This window comes from Pelobates fuscus, chromosome 5 (genome assembly GCF_036172605.1).
Source record: "Pelobates fuscus isolate aPelFus1 chromosome 5, aPelFus1.pri, whole genome shotgun sequence".
Classification (NCBI taxonomy): Eukaryota; Metazoa; Chordata; class Amphibia; order Anura; family Pelobatidae; genus Pelobates; species Pelobates fuscus.
In genome coordinates, this window is record NC_086321.1 from 28,106,694 (window position 1) to 28,125,029 (window position 18,336).

Sequence of the window (18,336 nt, forward strand, 5' to 3'; positions counted from 1 at the left end):
GCAAGAAAGTTAAGCTAAAAATCCTTTTTATAAATCTCTCGCCATTATGTCCTATCACCAAAATGAATGTGAAAAGGGGGATCTCGGTAAGCCAATGCATTCAAGGTCTTATATAACATTCTATGCTTCAATCACCATGACTAAACAAAACAAATATAACCGAATAATTGTTTGGGCTTGCATGCACTCAGGACAGGGAGATGTTAATGTATCCGGCCCGGAGTCATGCGTTAAGGAATGGTTCATTCAGCACCAATTTATTATTTGTTAAAAATAATTTTGAAATACGTATTCATAACCAAAGAATTATGTTATGCTTAAAATGCCACAGACAGAGCAAAGCATTGGAATTTAACAAATTTACCGTGAATATATAGGAATAGATTTAACAAAACGTAAAAGGTTGAACGCTAAATCTAGATGAACTATATTAACAATGTGTTTTCTCTCGCCAAATGTTCATCTTTATAGTATCTCCATGACCCTCAAATAACAGAGAGCGCAGCAAAAATACAATTCTATTATAAAAATGGATATACCAGAAAATTTGGCAGTGTATGGCTAATCTGTGCTCCAAGATGCGTTCAGCAATTCAAACCTCTGCCCATTCACAGATTTACAATAGCTGGGTTCGTGCAACCATGTCTAAGCATCATGCACATATATTTCTCAAACATCTGCAGTTGTCCAGGTCAGCCGTTGCTGTGTTAACTGTAGCGCAGGCAGGTAAATGCTTCATATATCAAGTCCACGTGGTGTTTCCAAGCTACATCATAGCACACCTGTGCTTTTGTGAGTGTACATGCAGTCTATATTCTGCTAGCTTCTTTAAATAGACACTCGATGGCCATCTGTGCGCTTCAATGAAAGCACGCTCTTCAGCTAGAAGGAGAGAGTGTGATAGGGTAAATGTTATTCAATAAATGACACACAGAGTTCTGGTAACTAAGGTCGAGGCAATAAATCAGGGGTGTCACTAGGAATCACAGGACCCCGATGCAATAATAAAAATGGGGCAGTCTTACCACCCTCCTTGCTCCCCCCTAAGCAGAACTGATCACCTCGCCAGTAAGTGTTCTTCGGCACCTAACCATATATATATCTACCTACCTCAAATCCTCATGGATTGTAAGCTCACTGTGATCTCCTTTCTATAATTGTAAAGTGCTGCAGAATATGTTTGCGCTACATTTATAATAATGATTCAGACGAAAATATTTGTTTATCGATGAAACAAATTTAGCACACTATTATATTGTTTATACCTTCAGCAGCTTGTAACATTTCCTTGAAACCTTACTGGAGAGGTGTGCACACGGTGCTGTACACACATTCTGAGATCTCTAATGTAACTTCATTTTAAAATGGACTAAAGTCCATTCTATTCCATTACTATAAGGTTTTAAATTTAATCAGCTGATTATTATTTCTAAGTAAACTTTGTATCATAACGCTAAGTAGACATACGTTCGGATTGCAGACAGTCATGTCACGTGGTATGTCGGAAAAATGTAAATCCTTATAAAGTTTTGACACTTTAAATACAGGTATATAATGACATACGTGTCAGATCTTGGAATTCTTTTTTCTGACTGAAGATTAGGTAGTTTGTGGCAATGAAATAAAGTAGCCATGTTGAAAGGCATTCTGAATGATGGAACTGAAATACAAATGGAAAGGAAGTTTAAAAAAGACAAATTGTAAATACACGATACTGATTACCAAGTCTTGTTAAAAAAAAATCCCACATTTCATTTACTCATTGAGAGTGTTTTAAATGTTATAGTATCCATTCACACATTACATAACACAACAGGAGAATTTTGAAGCACTGATCAGTCAAGCATTAGGCCTGTAGTCTAAAATAGGAATGAATAGCAACATGCTGTCACCTGATTACATCATTGCAATGAGGTTGAGTTAAAGGGATACTATATGTACCAGGAATACAAAGCTGTATTCCTGGCACTAAAGCTCTCTCTGTCTCCCCGTCCCTCCCCCTTACCCTTTGTAGCACTAAGTGTAATAGGCACAGTGCACCCAGACCACTTCAATAAGCTAAAGTGGTCTGGGTGCCTACAGTGCCTCTTTAAACAGCTTTAGGTCCCCCGATAATGAATGACTCATATCTGACTGAATGGTTCTGGTTGTAAAATGAGTCCAATGTTATGAACGGAGCCCAACAATAGGATTGACACTAAAACATGACACAGAGCTGTAGCTATAAGTGTGCCTATACAGGCAAACACACACACACACACTCTACCTGAGCCTTCCTCAACAACGGAACAACACTGAAACTGGTTGTTGAAAGCTCCCGGCTGGACATGTTTTGGAGCTGGGTGATGATATACGATTCACACATGTGTTGAAGTCTTGGCACTTGGTACATCTCAGAACACACCAACAATGATATGGCTTGTAGAATACTGGCTGGGAAATAAAATCAAACGTTAACAGTATCATTGGGGATTGAGCTATGAAGTATTATGCATTTACACTTTGTTAGCATCTGTTCGATAGCATCCTTATAAAAGACAGAGAATCCAAAAGGTTTAAATGTGGATTTTCGATTTAGTATGTTTTTTATAGTTTTTATTACTGTATATATGAATTTTTTTATAAGACTTCTACGTACATATTTATAATAATATTTATAATATTTATTTCTATTTTATTTTATTTTGAATTTTTTGATAATTTTTATTACATCTAGCTATTTATCCTTTTACCCCTGAGAAAGTCCGGACATATACCGGACGAAACGCGTAGGGTTGGACATTTAATAAGGGAATTTTATTTTATATTTTCACATTTTATTTTGTGTTATTTAATGTTTTTCACAATTAATGTTAATTTGCTTTAAATGGAATGAGGAGGAGTGATTCATAGAAGGCTAAAGAGGAAACCAAGGACCATCATCTATTGGCAATTACATCTACATTATTCCATGTGCCTTTTTCTACAGTGATCCTTTAAGAGTTACCTATAATAAAGCACAGCCTTTTTGAAATAACATCCTGCACTATTATCATTTCATTTTGTCCCCATATGTCCATCATTTTGTGATCTGTAGATTATTGGATATTCCTACAATCAATTTATGTTTGTGAGTGCAACATATAGGATTTATTATATATAGTGTTTGTACATTATCACTCTATGAGTATTTTTTGTGTTTTTTTTATACAGCATTCTTACCCAGAGCCTTTTACATAGATTAGCAGGTAAGCTATAACACGGTGGGCAGGTAGTGTACTCTGTAACTATAACAAAAAAACACAAACTGTCAAATTAAACTAAACCTTGAACTCAGGTACAGTCAGACTGCATTAATATAGTGGCACAGCCATCAACGAGCACCTGTAATCATTAACAATATGTAGAACAAGAGAATAATATACATTTACCAAAGGACACGTGGATTTATCCAATCTGTTAGACAGTGAAGGAGTGGATTGCAGCTTGGGTAGGGTATGCAGACTATGGAGGAGAGGGGATGGGCAGGATATATTGAAAGATGAGTGGGTAACGATGAATAGGGGCAAGGCGGTGGGGAGATGTGTATACAAGCACAAGTCATTTGAAAATAGTTATGGCAAGTCAGAACCAACTGAGTTTTGGAGGAAGAAATTCATTTTTCAGAAATACTTTGTACCCTATACTTTCATTTAGTTTTTGAATGTCCTCGGCAGCTTTATTCATTGGGCTCTCACGGACGTGAGTAGTATTTACTGAGACTGCTCTGTGCCATTTGCTGGTGAGGGTTCGTTACATGTTGAGGTAGCCTGTTCCAATTTTTTAAGTCCATCAAGGTTGCTTTGGAGGAAATAAGGGGAACGCTCGCCATTACAGTGCCTGAAATGCCATTAAGGATCAGAGTCACCCAATAGTGTGAGTTTAACTGTATAATTGGACATATAACGGCTTCGTTACGGCTTAGTAGGTTACACTATTATGTTTCATTCTTTGTAGTTCTTTAAAGGTGCTGCATTACATTATAGGAGCTTTTATAAGCATGAAAATAGCTGCTAGTCATGTCTGATGGACCATTATTGGTACTGAGCATATTGAGGTACTTGCATGCACACTATTGTGTAAATCTGCAAATACTAATTTTTAAATGGTGTTACCATATTTGCACTGTTTTAGACATGTACTCAAAATTATGGTGAGGGATAAAAAGTGACAAAAAGTACAGATTAAGAAGTTTGGTTATCCATTATCTACATTAAACAACTCACTTCAAAAGAACACTCCAAAAGAAACACACTGCTTCCACACCAATCTACTAGTCAATGTGTAATCCCATTAATATGGGAAAGGGGTGCCATAGTCTCCATGAGACTATGAGACATACGACTTTTAGAAATTGATGGACAACATATGAAAAGTGCTGTCCTGTAGGATTTGGATCTGAAATGTGTCAGGTAGTAAATCCAGTGATAAATTAATCAGGAATACTGCAGCATATACGTTCCACATACTACAGGGTGCAATCAACATGATGCATTTATGGCAACTTTTACATACAGCTACTCTGTGTACACTGGAGAGCTGCTGTCACTTTTAATTCTACAATATCTTCCAGTTACAGTTTGGACTGACAGTTGCATTTAACTAAATCTGCTACGAGTGAATGAAGCTTCTGTGTGGTGTGCACCTCTGTAGCACCTGGTACTGACTCGGATATCTTCCCATCCTGAGCAGAGAAAGCATGTACAGACACGATTATCGTCTTCCCATGTTCAAACTCGATTATCATCTTCCCACGCTTAAACACGATTATAGTCTACTCATGTTCAAACACGATTATCGTCTTCCCATGCTCAAACACGATTATCGTCTTCCCATGCTCAAACACGATTATCGTCTTCCCATGTTCAAACACAATTATCGTCTTTGCGTGTTCAAACACGATTAGCGTCTTCCCATGCTCAAACACCATTATCGTCTTCCCATGCTCAAACACGATTATCGTCTTCCCATGCTCAAACACCATTATCGTCTTCCCATGCTCAAACACGATTATCGTCTTCCCATGCTCAAACACGATTATCGTCTTCCCATGCTCAAACACGATTATCGTCTTCCCATGCTCAAACACGATTATCGTCTTCCCATGCTCAAACACGATTATCGTCTTCCCATGCTCAAACACCATTATCGTCTTCCCATGCTCAAACACCATTATCGTCTTCCCATGCTCAAACACCATTATCGTCTTCCCATGCTCAAACACCATTATCGTCTTCCCATGCTCAAACACCATTATCGTCTTCCCATGCTCAAACACATAGAAACATAGAAACATAGAATGTGACGGCAGATAAGAACCATTCGGCCCATCTAGTCTGCCCAGTTTTCTAAATACTTTCATTAGTCCCTGGCCTTATCTTATAGTTAGGATAGCCTTATGCCTATCCCACGCATGCTTAAACTCCTTTACTGTGTTAACCTCTACCACTTCAGCTGGAAGGCTATTCCATGCATCCACTACCCTCTCAGTAAAGTAATACTTCCTGATATTATTTTTAAACCTTTGTCCCTCTAATTTAAGACTATGTCCTCTGGTTGTGGTAGTTTTTCTTCTTTTAAATATAGTCTCCTCCTTTACTGTGTTGATTCCCTTTATGTATTTAAATGTTTCTATCATATCCCCCCTGTCTCGTCTTTCCTCCATGCTATACATGTTAAGATCCTTTAACCTTTCCTGGTAAGTTTTATCCTGCAATCCATGAACCAGTTTAGTAGCCCTTCTTTGAACTCTCTCTAAGGTATCAATATCCTTCTGAAGATAGGGTCTCCAGTACTGTGTACAGTACTCCAAGTGAGGTCTCACCAGTGTTCTGTACAATGGCATGAGCACTTCCCTCTTTCTACTGCTAATACCTCTCCCTATGCAACCAAGCATTCTGCTAGCATTTCCTGCTGCTCTATTACATTGTCTGCCTACCTTTAAGTCATCAGAAATAATCACCCCTAAATCCCTTTCCTCAGATGTTGAGGTTAGGACTCTATCAAATATTCTGTACTCTGCCCTTGGGTTTTTACGTCCAAGATGCATTATCTTGCACTTATCCACATTAAATGTCAGTTGCCACAACTCTGACCATTTTTCTAGTTTACCTAAATCATTTTCCATTTGGCTTATCCCTCCTGGAACATCAACCCTGTTACATATCTTAGTATCATCCGCAAAAAGACACACCTTACCATCAAGACCTTCTGCAATATCACTAATAAAAATATTAAAGAGAATGGGTCCAAGTACAGATCCCTGAGGTACCCCACTGGTGACAAGCCCAAGCTTCGAATATACTCCATTGACTACAACCCTCTGTTGCCTGTCACTCAGCCACTGCCTTACCCATTCAACAATATTGGAATCCAAACTCAAAGATTGTAGTTTGTTGATAAGCCTTCTATGTGCAACAGTGTCAAAAGCCTTACTGAAATCGAGGTAAGCAATGTCCACTGCACCACCCTGATCTATAATTTTAGTTACCCAATCAAAAAAATCAATAAGATTAGTTTGGCATGATCTCCCTGAAGTAAACCCATGTTGTCTCTGATCTTGAAATCCATGTGTTTTTAGATGTTCAACAATCCTATCCTTTAACATGGTTTCCATCACTTTCCCCACTACTGAAGTTAGGCTTACTGGCCTATAGTTGCCCGACTCCTCCCTATTACCTTTCTTGTGAATGGGCACAACATTCGCTAACTTCCAATCTTCTGGGACTACTCCTGTTATCAATGATTGGTTAAATAAATCTGTTAATGGTTTTGCTAGTACACCACTAAGCTCTTTTAATAGCTTTGGGTGTATTCCATCAGGTCCCATTGACTTATTTGTCTTTACTTTTGACAGTTGAAATAGAACCTCTTCCTCTGTAAACTCACGTGTAATAAATGACTCATTTATCCTTTTTCTTAACTGAGGTCCCTTTCCTTCATTTTCATCTGTAAATACCGAACAAAAATATTCATTGAGGCAGTCAGCTAGACCTTTATCCTCATCTACATACCTTCCTTCTTTTGTTTTTAATCTAACTAATCCTTGTTTTACTTTTCTTTTCTCATTTATGTATCTAAAAAAGGTTTTGTCCCCCTTTTTTACTGACTGTGCTATTTTCTCTTCTGTGTGTGATTTGGAAGCTCTTATAACTTGCTTAGCCTCTTTCTGCCTAATCTTATAGGTCATTCTGTCTTCCTCACTCTGGGTTTTTTTATAATTACTAAATGCTAACTTTTTGTTTTTTACCATTTTGGCTACATCTGTGGAGTACCACAGTGGTTTCTTGAATTTTTTGCTTTTACTGACAAGCCTAATGCAATTTTCTGTTGCCTTCAGTAGTGCAACTTTTAAATAATCCCATTTCTTTTGGACTCCAACACGATTATCGTCTTCCCATGTTCAAACACAATTATCGTCTTTGCGTGTTCAAACACGATTAGCGTCCTCCCATCAGACAATCACAGTGATCAGATTTATTCTCAGGGTTATGCACCAATCCAGAAAGTTTGAAAAATTGATAAAGAAATGGCAAAATGTAGGCCATAATAGCCCAGCTGTAAACCAGTTCACAATCCAGCAATATTGGCTTCAAATTAGCCATCCCCTTCTCAATGCTCTATACTTACCAGTTCAGTGAATAGCAAACTGTATGCTAGGATTAAACTTTGATGGTCTTGCATATAATAGGAATTAATAAAATGCACAGCACAAATGTAACACAATAAAATAGTTAGTTATTAGAGTATGCAAATTGTCAGAGATTATAGAGTCTCTTTAATGTCCCTCAAAATAGAGGTTCTGCTTTGCTCCCGTGGAAGTACTAAGGGTAAAATGGAAGTTCTGCAGCTGATGTTAACAGTGTGGGTGTTACAGCTTACCAGGACAACAGGAATCAGTATAAAGGTATTCTAGAAATATTAGGAAGGTGTCCTTCGAAACACCATAAACCGGTATCTGAAAACTCTTCGCTTCCATGTAATTCCCACTGAACATAGCGGCCATGACCTCACATCGAGCTATGAGCACAGCGCGGTGAGCAGGGACCGTAAAGCCTGGAATACAAACACAGAAATATTACAACAAACATCCTACAATACACAGGCACGCTCACATTAATAGGCATTTACTCTTATACCGTGCCATCCCCACAAGTATACATACTGTTAATTTACCAAAACTATAATAGCTGTATAGTTAATGTGACTATGAAAGCTGTTATACTAAACTATAAATGAGCGATTTTCTAATTTACTGTGATTTCTGCAAAGATCAACAAAAGACCTCTGTTTTCATTCTAGATATCTGATAAAGTTAATTGAACCAAGGGATTGTGGAATATGTACTGAAGCTATCCAACTATAAGTAAACCACATGGATAAAGCTATATATACATATGCATTAACAGAAAGCTCCAAGTGACTTGAGTTGTGTTTTAATGAATGAACCAATTAATGACATGGTCTGCCATGAATGACACTACAGCTGTATAGCTGGTATAGACCATTCTAAGAAAAAGCCACGTATTAAATAAGGTTTATAAAAATCATACAGCTGTTACCAGGGCCGGACTGGGAAATAAAAGCAGCTCTGGAAAAAATTCTATACCAGCCCAATAATGCGTTGCGCCAGCATAGTGTGCATAGAGGTGGAAAAGATCACTGAGAATTGAAAGCTATTACTCCAACGAAAGAAAGCACTCATAGGGCTTCAAAATAAACAACATAGCGGCTTTATTTTAAGCAGACGTACATTTGCATATAATTAATGTTTCAGTCCAACTACTTTGACATATTAAGGAAAGTTTGGTAATGGGACTGAAATGGTGAATGTATGCTGTTACACAGCTGTAAAAAAAATTGTGTTATCTAGTTTAGTTATATATTAATTACATTTCTGTGTGTATTATGCATATATAAATGTGTATTAATATATGTCTAAATATTCTAGGTATAATTATATATATTACTAATACACACATTAATATACATGCATATATAATAAATATACAGGTGGTACTCAAAAAATTCGAATATCGTGCAAAAGTTCATTTATTTCAGTAATGCAACGTAAAAGGGGACATTAATATATGAGATAGACGCATTACATGCAAAGCAAGATAGTTCAAGCCGTGATTTGTCATAAGTGCGATGATTATGGCTTACAGCTCATGAAAACCCCAAATCCACAATCTCAGTAAATTAGAATATTGTGAAAAGGTGCACTATTCTAGGCTCACAGTGTCCCACTCTAATCAGCTAAGTAAGCCATAACACCTGCAAAGGGTTTCTGAGCCTTTAAATGGTCTCTCAGACTAGTTCAGTAGGAATCACAATCATGGAGAAGACTGCTGACCTGACAGTTGTGCAGAAAACCATCATGGACACCCTCCATAAGGAGGGAAAGCCTCAAAAGGTAATTGCGAAGGAAGTTGGATGTTCCCAAAGTGCTGTATCAAAGCACATTAATAGAAAGTTATGTGGAAGGGAAAAGTGTGGAAGAAAAAGGTGCACAAGCAGCAGGGATGACCGCAGCCTGGAGAGGATTGTCAGGAAAAGGCCATTCAAAAGTGTTGGGGACTTTCACAAGGAGTGGACTGAGGCTGGAGTCAGTGCATCAAGAGCCACCACACACAGACGGATCCTGGACATGGGCTTCAGATGTCATATTCCTCTTGTCAAGCCACTCCTGAACAATAAACAATGTCAGAAGCGTCTTACCTGGGCTAAAGAAAAACAGACCTGGTCTGTTGCTCAGTGGTCCAAAGTCCTCTTTTCTGATGAGAGCAACTTTTGCATCTCATTTGGAAACCAAGAGTCTGGAGAAAGAATGGAGAGGCACACACTGCAAGATGCTTGAAGTCCAGAGTAAAGTTTCCACAGTCTGTGTTGATTTGGGGAGCCATGTCATCTGCTGGTGTTGGTCCACTGTGCTTCATTAAGTCCAGGGTCAACGCAGCCATCTACCAGGAGATTTTGGAGCACTTCATGCTTCCTTCCGCAGACGAGCTTTATGGGGATGCTGACTTCATTTTCCAGCAGGACTTGGCACCTGCCCACACTGCCAAAAGCACCAAAGCCTGGTTCAATGACCATGGGATTACTGTGCTTGATTGGCCAGCAAACTCACCTGACCTGAACCCCATAGAGAATCTATGGGGCATTGCCAAGAGAAAGATGAGAGACATGAGACCGGACAATACAGAAGAGCTGGAGGCCGCTATTGAAGCATCCTGGTCTTCCATAACACCTCAGCAGTGCCACAGGCTGATAGCTTCCATGCCACGCCGCATTGAGGCAGTAATTGCTGCAAAAGGGGCCCAAACCAAGTACTGAGCCCATATGCATGCTTATACTTTTCAGAGGTCCGATATTGTTCTAGGTACACTCCTTGTTTTATTGATTGCATGTAATATTCTAATTTACTGATATTGTGGATTTGGGGTTTTCATGAGCTGTAAGCCATAATCATCGCACTTATGACAAATCACGGCTTGAACTATCTTGCTTTGCATGTAATGCGTCTATCTCATATATTAGTTTCCCCTTTTACGTTGCATTACTGAAATAAATAAACTTTTGCACGATATTCTAATTTTTCGAGTATCACCTGTGTATAACACCAGTTTATTATAGATCACTTCCTTTTGTCCTCTTAATCCCACCCATTCTCACGTGGATTTTCACTTGAATTCAGCAAAGCGAGGTGTGCATCATGTTTGGTTAAGGTAAAGTATGTTAGAAATGTAATCAGATTACACCCTACAGGTCAGTGTACCATGATTAAGTACTTATATAAATGCACATTATCTGAGTCACGCAGCTCGGTCCTGTCACATTACGAGCTGTCTGAATATCTATTCTATTATTGGTATACGTCCATGTCTTAAAGGATCACTATAGTGTCAGGAAAACAAACCCTCAGGGCCCCCCTCCCTTGGCGCTGATGGGCAACTTATCTTAATCCAGCGCCGGGCTCCCTCAGCGCTGGTGACCTCTCCTCCCCCGCCAGATCCCGAGTGGAGCGGAATTCACATGCGCAGCAAGTGCTGCGCATGCATTCAAACAGTCCATAGGAAAGCATTTCTCAATGCTTTCCTATGGACATTCTGCACGCTGAATGCGATTTTCGCATCCAGCGTCGCAGAAGTGCCTCTAGCGGCTGTCAGGAAGACAGCCACTAGAGGCTGGATTAATCCTGCAATGTAAACATAGCAGTTTCAGAGTGTACGTCTGAAGGGTTAATACCTGGGGGACCTGGCACTCAGACCACTTCATTGAGCTGAAGTGGTGTGGGTGACTATAATGTCCCTTTAATATTGTTTTGCTTATATATTTCCCTCTACCCAGCATCCATGCAGAGATAAATATCTGTTTTGATAGTTGTTTTCATTCACAATACCTCACAATAAACCCAGACCCAGGCTCCATTACGTAGAAAGGCATTTAATTCTCAGTAAATTTCTGATTTGCTATGTGTTAGAATTGTTGTGTTCTAATGTACAGCTAGCCATTTTATAGGCTATTGGATGAGTTTGTTTTGCTCTTAAAGGGACACTACTTGTTGAAGTGCTCTATGTGTGTGGAGTATCTCTTCTTAATTGCAGTGTATTAAGGTGCTGATTTCTCTTTGAAATTGGCACCTTTGGAACAATGTAAGAAACATGTTCCTGGTTGTGAGAGAGCCAAGGAGGAGTTCGTTCTGATTCTGTTAACTTTTTACCTAAGCACAAACCCACAGAGCCCACTTCAGCCCTGTCCGTGGACTTCATAGCTTTCAGCCAACAGATCTCCTCATTTGGGGTATATCTACTAAATTGTTAAACAATAAATACATTATTTAAGACATGACATTTTGCATGCATTAATGTTTGTAGCTGTTTTTATCATATCCAACTACATATAAATGCTCACCAGGAATACCAGGAAATGAATGCAGACAAGTTGCAGGTTATAACTGGGGCCGCATGTCAGGTGATTGCTGATGGTTGGAGACTGTTAAAGGGACACTATAGTCACCGGAACAACTTTAGCTTAATGAAGCAGTTTTGGTGTATAGAACATGCCCCTGCAGCCTCACTGCTCAATCCTCTGCCATTTAGGAGTTAAATCCCTTTGTTTATGAACCCTAGTCACACCTCCCTGCATGTGACTTGCACAGCCTTCCATAAACACTTCCTGTAAAGAGAGCCCTATTTAGGCTTTCTTTATTGCAAGTTCTGTTTAATTAAGATTTTCTTATCCCCTGCTATGCTAATAGCTTGCTAGACCCTACAAGAGCCTCCTGTATGTGATTAAAGTTCAATTTAGAGATTGAGATACAATTATTTAAGGTAAATTACATCTGTTTGAAAGTGAAACCAGTTTTTGTTTTTTTTCATGCAGGCTCTGTCAATCATAGCCAGGGGAGGTGTGGCTAGGGCTGCATAAACAGAAACAAAGTGATTTAACTCCTAAATGACAGTGAATTGAGCAGTGAAATTGCAGGGGAATGATCAATACACTAAAACTGCTTTATTTAGCTAAAGTCATTTAGGTGACTATAGTGTTCCTTTAATAAGGTAAAGTTATTGCTTCTTTGACAAATCAAAGATTTTACCATTCTTAAAATTTGCTTTGTTTTGCAAATTATATGCCATTTGCATTTTTAAAGTTAAAGGGACACTCCAGGCACCCAGACCACTTCTGCCCATTGGAGTCTGGGTGCCAACTCTCACTACCCTTAACCCTGCAAGTGTAATTATTGCAGTTTTTCATAAACTGCAATAATTACATTGCAGGGTTAACTCCACCTCTAGTGGCTGTCTACTAGACAGCCACTAGAGGTCACTTCCTAGTTTCTAGCACAGGTTTCCTGATTTTCTCGTCTCGTTTTTTCTTTGAGCGTCGCTCAAAACCCCATAGGAAAGCATTAGATCTCCTCGGCCGTAATCACAAGGAGGAGCGTTGCGGAGGCGGAGACAGCGGCGAGGGACATCGCCGCTGTCCCAGGTAAGTCACTGAAGGGGTTTTCACCCCTTCAGTAACTGGGGATTGGGGGGTGGGAGGGAGAGGAACCCTCCAGTGCCAGAAAAACGGATCGTTTTTCTGGCACTGGAGTTTCCCTTTAAAGTAAAAGAGCCAAGCGCCTTTGGTAAATAGCCCTGATTGTGTATTATGAAAATGTGAAATGTTACGATAGCTGTTCTTGGTACTATGAATTTGTGAGAATAATGGCAAATTACCTTGGACATAGAAGATTATATCTGCTAAAACAGGAGTGTTAAAAAAGTGTCCCAGAGAATGAGAGAGGGTCGGTGAACCTGCAGACAGATCTGATGGATTTTCTTCCTACAGGCAGAAAATGACAATTAATTAACTAGATATACATTTTACTGCACTTTAATTCAATGTGCAAATTATTACATTATTTATTAAGGTGGCGTAATTGCCAGTATTGCAGCTAGTAACCCATTTACTGTCAATAACATGTATACATGAGTGTGTGTGTGTGTGTGTCTAGCTGTGTATGACAGTGTGTGTGTGTGTGTGTTTAGCAGTGTGTGTGTGTATGTCTAGCAGTGTATGGCAGTGTGTGTTTGTGTGTCTAGCAGTGTGTGTGTCTAGCAATGTATGGCTGTGTGTGTGTGTGTCTAGCTGTGTATGGCAGTGTGTGTTTGTGTGTCTAGCAGTGTATGGTAGTGTGTGTGTCTAGCAGTGTACGACAGTGTGTGTGTCTAGCTGTGTATGTGTGTGTGTGTGTGAGTGTGTGGGTCTGTGTCTAGCTGTGTTTGGCAATGTGTCTGTCTAGCAGTGTTTGGCAAGTTGTTTATTGTTTATAGCAGCGTGTGCACTGGCGTACATACCGCGGTCGCAGGTGTCGCGGCTGCGACCGCGCGGCCCGGCCGCCCTGCGACCTGGTATGCACGCCAGTGTGGCGGAAGCGCCTCAAGCGCCTGTCAGTGAGACAGCTACTAGAGGCTGGATTAACCCTCAGTGAAGCATAGCAGGTTTTTGCAGGGTTAAAACTAGAGGGTATGTTCGTACAAGAAAAGAAAGGTGCACACAATACCAGTAAGGTGAGAACCAGCTCTAACACTTAAGTGAAGGAATCCCTTTACCTTCACAACATAGAACATGCAAATAAAACAGAAATAAGCTAACCTAAGCTCCACTTATTTCTGTTTTATTAAAACTAGAGGGACCTGGCACCCAGACCACTTCATTGAGCTGAAGTGATCTTGGTGCCTATAGTGGTCCTTTAAGTGTATGTGTATCTGCATGCACTGGCATGCACACCGCGGTCGCAGGGGTCGCAGCCCTGTGACCAGGTGCCCGCCACCATGTATAGCTAATGCATGTAGTACAAAATATATGATACAAAACGAAAACATAATTGGCAATGTGTGACAATATAACAATATATAGGGCAAAGTGGCAGTACTGAATATGTTGCAGTATGGGGGAATAACAGCTTGAGCAGATTGTAGCATGGTAAAATGACTAATATGTGATGGAAATTGAGAGGACTGCAATATACATTATAAGCAAACTACTACATATGAATTCATGTCAATTTATTGTTTTGTAGCCTTCATTATTCTGTATCTATTTTGTATTGTATTTCTGTCTATAAACAAAAAAATCAAGTGATTGTATCTTGTATTTCCCAGAGTGTAATTTGCAGGAGAAAATAATTATAATGTAAATGCTATTGTGATCCAACCTGTGGCACAATCCCAAATAGGCAGAGCAGGTCCTCCAGGCGGGCACCATGACATTTAAAAAGAAATGCCTCTATTGTTTCTAGGGATTTAGATATTGGATGATATCCTGGTGTATAATAAATAGCGCATCCACTGAAATGCAAACATCTGATTAAATGTCTTTAAGAAAAATAAAACAATATGGTGCAGGAAGACAGGAATAGTAAAAGGAAGTTTCTTGAATAAAACGTCTTTTTCTAATAAGCTCAAGACCTTTCAGTGGTTGTTTGATAAATGTCAGTAGGTCACACCTCACAGTGTTCCTTTATGTCCCCTAAATTAGCTTGTACCTCCTTCTCTTATGTCCTTTTGTGTCACAACTGTCCCTCTCCGGCCATTTGACATGTTGGAAGTAGTGATGTCGCGAACATAAAATTTTACGTTCGCGAACGGCGAACTTCCGCAAATGTTCGCGAACGGGCGAACCGCCATAGACTTCAGTAGGCAGGCAAATTTTAAAACACACAGGGACTCTTTCTGGCCACAATAGTGATGGAAAAGTTTTTTCAAGGGGACTAACACCTGGACTGTGGCATGCCGGAGGGGGATCCATGGCAAAACTCCCATGGAAAATTACATAGTTGATGCAGAGTCTGGTTTTAATCCATAAAGGGCATAAATCACCTAACATTCCTAAATTGTTTGGAATAACGTGCTTTAAAACATCAGGTATGATGTTGTATCGATCAGGTAGTGTAAGGGTTACGCCCGCTTCACAGTGACAGACCAAACTCCCCGTTTAACGCACCGCAAACAACCGCAAACAGTCCATTTGCACAACTGCAAACTCCCCATTTGCACAAGGTTGGATACCAAGTAGCCATGTCCCGTTCCTTGTCCTCACTGATGTCATTGAAGGTCTCTTCCTCCACCCAGCCACGTACAACACCAAGGGTCCCCGAAAGGTGACAACAAGCCCCCTGTATTTTTTTTTTACATGTACACTACTGTTACACCAGATATGAGTTGCACTGGTGTGACACTGTGCCCTGGCAGGCCCTGAAATGCACACGCGTGAAGGAAACTGACTGCTATTATTTCACAGTCAAAAAAGTGTTTTGTTTTTTTAAATGTACACTACTGTTACACCAGATATGAGTTGCACTGGTGTGACACTGTGCCCTGGCAGGCCCTGAAACGCACACACGTGAAGGAAACTGACTGCTATTATTTCACAGTCAAAAAAGTTTTTTTTTTTTTAAATGTACACTACTGTTACACCAGATATGAGTTGCACTGGTGTGACACTGTGCCCTGGCAGGCCCTGAAACGCACACGTGTGAAACTGACTGCTATTATATTACAGTCAAAAAAGGGTTGTTTTTTTAAATGCAAGCTATTGTGACACCAGATATGAGTGGTGGCACTGGGCAAGTGGGCACAGTATACGCTGTGAGCCTGACACACACGCTGGCAGGCAGGCAACTGCAATTAGATTACACAGAAAAAAAAAAGCAGACTGATGTTTTAGCCCTAAAAAGGGCTTTTTGGGGTGCTGTCCTTACAGCAGAGATCAGATGAGTCCTTCAGGACTGTAGTGGACACTGAATACACTAGCCTAGCTATCGATTTCCCTATTAAATCAGCAGCAGCACACTGTCCCTCCTCTCACTAAGAATGCAGCTTCAGAATGAATCTAAAATAGATGCTGTCCAGGAGGTGGGAGGATCTGGGAGGGAGGGTCTGCTGCTGATTGGCTGGAATGTGTCTGCTGACTGTGAGGTACAGGGTCAAAGTTTACTCAATGATAACGAATAGGGGGCGGACCGAACATCGCATATGTTCGCCGTCCGTGGCGAACGCGAACAAGCTATGTTCGCCAGGAACTATTCGCCAGCGAACCGTTCGGGACATCACTAGTTGGAAGACATTGTAAGTAGGTGCAGTTAATAGAACTCTTTATATTGCATGGATCATGCTGATACCATACTGAATAAAAGGATTCCTTACTCTTACTATCCATCGGACTCTCTGTAGGACATGTACAACACCTGCGGGATCTTTCATCGTTTTTCTAAGGCACTGTTCAAGCAGCCCCCACTGACATGCACCTGAGATGGGAAAGTTAGATACATCAGTTAGATACATTGGGATTCCCAGGCTGAATTCATCGCTATCATTTTTTTAAATCTAATGATGTTTGATCCAGGTGTCAGATCATTAATTTACGTATTCCAAATAACTGGATAGTACAAGCCTAGTATCTCCTGATATTTCATAATTAGATGAAACTTTCTTTAGTGTTAACAACAGCCACACAAAACATAAGATCACGTAATCAAGAGGAGATTACAGTAGTAATGCGCCCCATGTTTTAATACATTTCAAGGATAATGCATTGGAAAAAAAACAACATAAATATAAATATATTTTTAAAAATTACAAAAAGTTGCAGATGCACTGTCTAGCCACTCTACCAGCAGTTAAATGGCAAGAGATGCTCCAGTAAGTGGCGTCTGTATAATAATTATAATAATAATAATAAATAATAATATAATAACCATCCTATCCTAATAATAGGATGCCCCTTCGTTTATCATTTAGATTACCCTTGACTGGAGCATCTTAAATTTAATTTTATTAAAGATGATGCATCTAGATTTAACATCCAGTCCTGAAATATTAAGAGGATTAGATGAGATGTATATTCAGAAGAGTTCACAATGAAAATAGCTTAGCAACTAACAAGGAGTAAATGAACAAACAAGGTGTGTAGTCTGAAGTTGGATGTTTGTAAATAGGGGTACGGACAGAGGAATGCATTTTTCAGTGTTCTATTTCTTTACTGGAATATCATTTCTTATTAATAGCTATATTTATTATAACTTGTTTTTCCTGTCCTGCTTTTCTGTGAGATTTAGTTACACGAAAATCATACATGAGTCAGACACGTCTCTTTTTGAATATATATATATATATATAGCATTATGCAAATGAGATCTGGTTATACAAATAATGTCCTCTGACAACCTCTGACAACCAACTTACAAAATATAGACAGACAATGTACAATATATATATATATATGTGTGTCCGAGATGGTTAAACAAATGTAGATTTTAGAGTTTACTAGAAAGTAAAGAAAATACAATAAATTAATCGTGATGTCCATGGTTTTGAATATTTAATCAACTTTAAATAGATAATATTTTTAGTTAGGAAGAGACCCATAAACAGGAGGAGAGAGAGTGTCCGATATATGAATGGGATAGTTATACAATAGAGAAGGAAAGACAAAAAAAATGGGCAAAAAGGGGGGAAGAGTTTAAAGGACATAAAACGGGACAGGAAGGAGTCAGGTAGAGGTTTTTTTTTATAAACTTGAAAAATGCAAAAAATTACAAGGGAATTGTATGAAATCAACATGCTTTAACATGCAATATATGCATAATGTAATATGGAGACAAGCGGAAAGGAAAGGTCCAGCAGCATCTTCGGGGATAGAAAAAAAAAAATGGATTATAGTCTGGTAGTTGGAAACATCACAATACACAATATGCAAAATATAATGAGATACAGTCAACCTATAAAGAACAAACAGGTTGGTAAGGTATAGCACAATTGTCCTTTATAG

At 39.4% G+C, this 18,336-nt stretch overlaps 1 protein-coding gene across 2 annotated transcripts in view; it reads right to left on the reverse strand.

Annotated features, from left to right (window-relative positions):
• Positions 1 to 321: 321 nt before the first annotated feature.
• The window catches only part of RHOBTB3 (Rho related BTB domain containing 3), a 92,050-nt gene continuing 74,035 nt past the window's right edge, over positions 322 to 18,336 (reverse strand). For both annotated transcript variants that reach the window (XM_063453682.1, XM_063453683.1), the window contains exons 7-12: positions 16,713 to 16,813; positions 13,242 to 13,347; positions 7,900 to 8,073; positions 2,267 to 2,433; positions 1,564 to 1,660; positions 322 to 882 (exon numbers count right to left, since the gene is read on the reverse strand). In XM_063453682.1, coding sequence (XP_063309752.1) covers positions 767 to 882; positions 1,564 to 1,660; positions 2,267 to 2,433; positions 7,900 to 8,073; positions 13,242 to 13,347; positions 16,713 to 16,813 — 761 coding nt within the window. In that variant the 3' untranslated portion in view covers positions 322 to 766. The remainder of the gene's footprint in view (positions 883 to 1,563; positions 1,661 to 2,266; positions 2,434 to 7,899; positions 8,074 to 13,241; positions 13,348 to 16,712; positions 16,814 to 18,336) is intronic.